The following is a 1,677-nucleotide window of genomic DNA, read 5'->3' on the forward strand; positions in this document are numbered from 1 at the left end:
TACAGCCTGCGGCGCACAGACAGCGGCGGCCTCGCCGTCAGCCGGGCAGCACTCAGCGCCGAGATCCACAACCAGTACGGCACAGAAAGGCTGCGGGATGGGGCGGCATGGCTGGTGCCTGTGGTGTGGCCGGTGCCCATGGCATGGCCGGTGCCCGCAGCGTGCCACCCACCGCAGCCTCCCTCCCACCTGCAGGCTCCTCAGCCAGGACTCACCCACGGGGCAGCACCGTGCTGTGCTCAGCCGCTGCCCGCAGCAAGGCCACGAGCTGCTGGAGGTAATGCGGGCTGCCCCAGTCAGGGCAGCCTCGGGGCCCACCGGGGTGGCTGGAGTGCCAGCGCAGGGCCATGGTGTGCCAGTGCTGATCCCACCCCCCCAGGTGTGGGGAAGCACTGGGCGCAGCCACAGCGTAGACCTCACGGCGCTGGGGAAGCACGGGGAGGTCTACACAGAGGGTAGGGCCCCTTCCCCATGCCCCCTGCCCGCCACACAGGTGAGGGCGGCAGGGCCGGCGGCCCCAGTGCCTGGCTGGTGCCTGGCTGTGCCTGCGCCAGGCTGGGCTTTGGCACCCTCTTACCGTGCCAGGGCCCTTCGCCTGTCTGGCCTGGTCCCGCTCGGAGACACGGCTGCTCTACGTGGCCGAGAAGAGCCGGCCCAAACCACGGCTCCCCTGCCCCTGGGATGTGCCGGGAGCAGCCAGGCCTGTGGAGGAGGATGAAGATGAGGAGGTGGGTGCCATGTGCCCCGTGAGTGTGCTGTGCACCCCATGAGTGTGCTCTGTGCACCTCGTAAGTGTTGCACCCTGTGAGCATGCCATGCACACTGTGAGCACGGCACATGCCCCATGAGCACACCGTGCACCCCATGAGCATGCTGTGCACCCCATAAGCATGCCATGCACCCCGTGAGCGTGCTATGTGCCCCATGAGCATGCTGTGCTCCTTGTGAGCGTGCCATGCACACTGTGAGCATGCCACATGCCCCATGAGCACGCTGTGCACACCATGAGCATGCCATGCACCCCGTAAGCATGCCATACACCGCATGCGCGTGCCATGCACAGAGCCCCATGTCTGGGCTGACAGGGCTGTGCTGCAGGGCGAGCAGTTCGTGTACCGCGAGGACTGGGGGGAGGCGCTGAGCACCCGCAGCGTGCCCGTCCTCTGCGCCCTGGACCTGGAGGGCAGCAGCCTCTCGGTGCTGGAAGGCATCCCGGAGCACCTCTCCCCTGGCCAGGTCAGAACGGGGTGCAGGGAGAGCCCCAGGGGGGGTCAGCCTGGGGCTGTGGGACGAGCCCTTGGGCTGAGCGCCTGCTCCAAGCTCCAAGGGAGGCGCTGAGCACCCGCAGCGTGCCCGTCCTCTGCGCCCTGGACCTGGAGGGCAGCAGCCTCTCGGTGCTGGAAGGCATCCCGGAGCACCTCTCCCCTGGCCAGGTCAGAACGGGGTGCAGGGAGAGCCCCAGGGGGGGTCAGCCTGGGGCTGTGGGACGAGCCCGGCTGTCGCGCAGGCCCTGTGGTCCCCAGATGACTGTGGCGTGGTGTTCGTGGGTTGGTGGCACGAGCCCTTCCGCCTGGGGCTGAGCGCCTGCTCCAACAGGAGGTGGGTCCCCCCTGAGACCCAGCACCATGCCAGGATGCCCACCCCATGCTGGCATGGCAGGGGCTCGGCACAGCCGCG

General features: G+C 68.8%; 1 protein-coding gene across 1 annotated transcript in view; it reads left to right on the top strand.

Moving 5' to 3' along the window:
* APEH (acylaminoacyl-peptide hydrolase) overlaps positions 1-1,677 on the top strand; it is a 23,410-nt gene that overhangs the window by 600 nt on the left and 21,133 nt on the right. Inside the window, 6 exon segments of the mRNA XM_019472535.1 lie at positions 6-74; positions 196-277; positions 380-455; positions 586-728; positions 1,099-1,236; positions 1,508-1,599. Of these exon segments, the coding sequence (XP_019328080.1) occupies positions 6-74; positions 196-277; positions 380-455; positions 586-728; positions 1,099-1,236; positions 1,508-1,599 (600 nt within the window).

The sequence above is a fragment of the Aptenodytes forsteri genome, unplaced genomic scaffold (genome assembly GCF_000699145.1).
Source record: "Aptenodytes forsteri isolate BGI_AS27 unplaced genomic scaffold, ASM69914v1 Scaffold156, whole genome shotgun sequence".
NCBI classification, from domain to species: Eukaryota; Metazoa; Chordata; class Aves; order Sphenisciformes; family Spheniscidae; genus Aptenodytes; species Aptenodytes forsteri.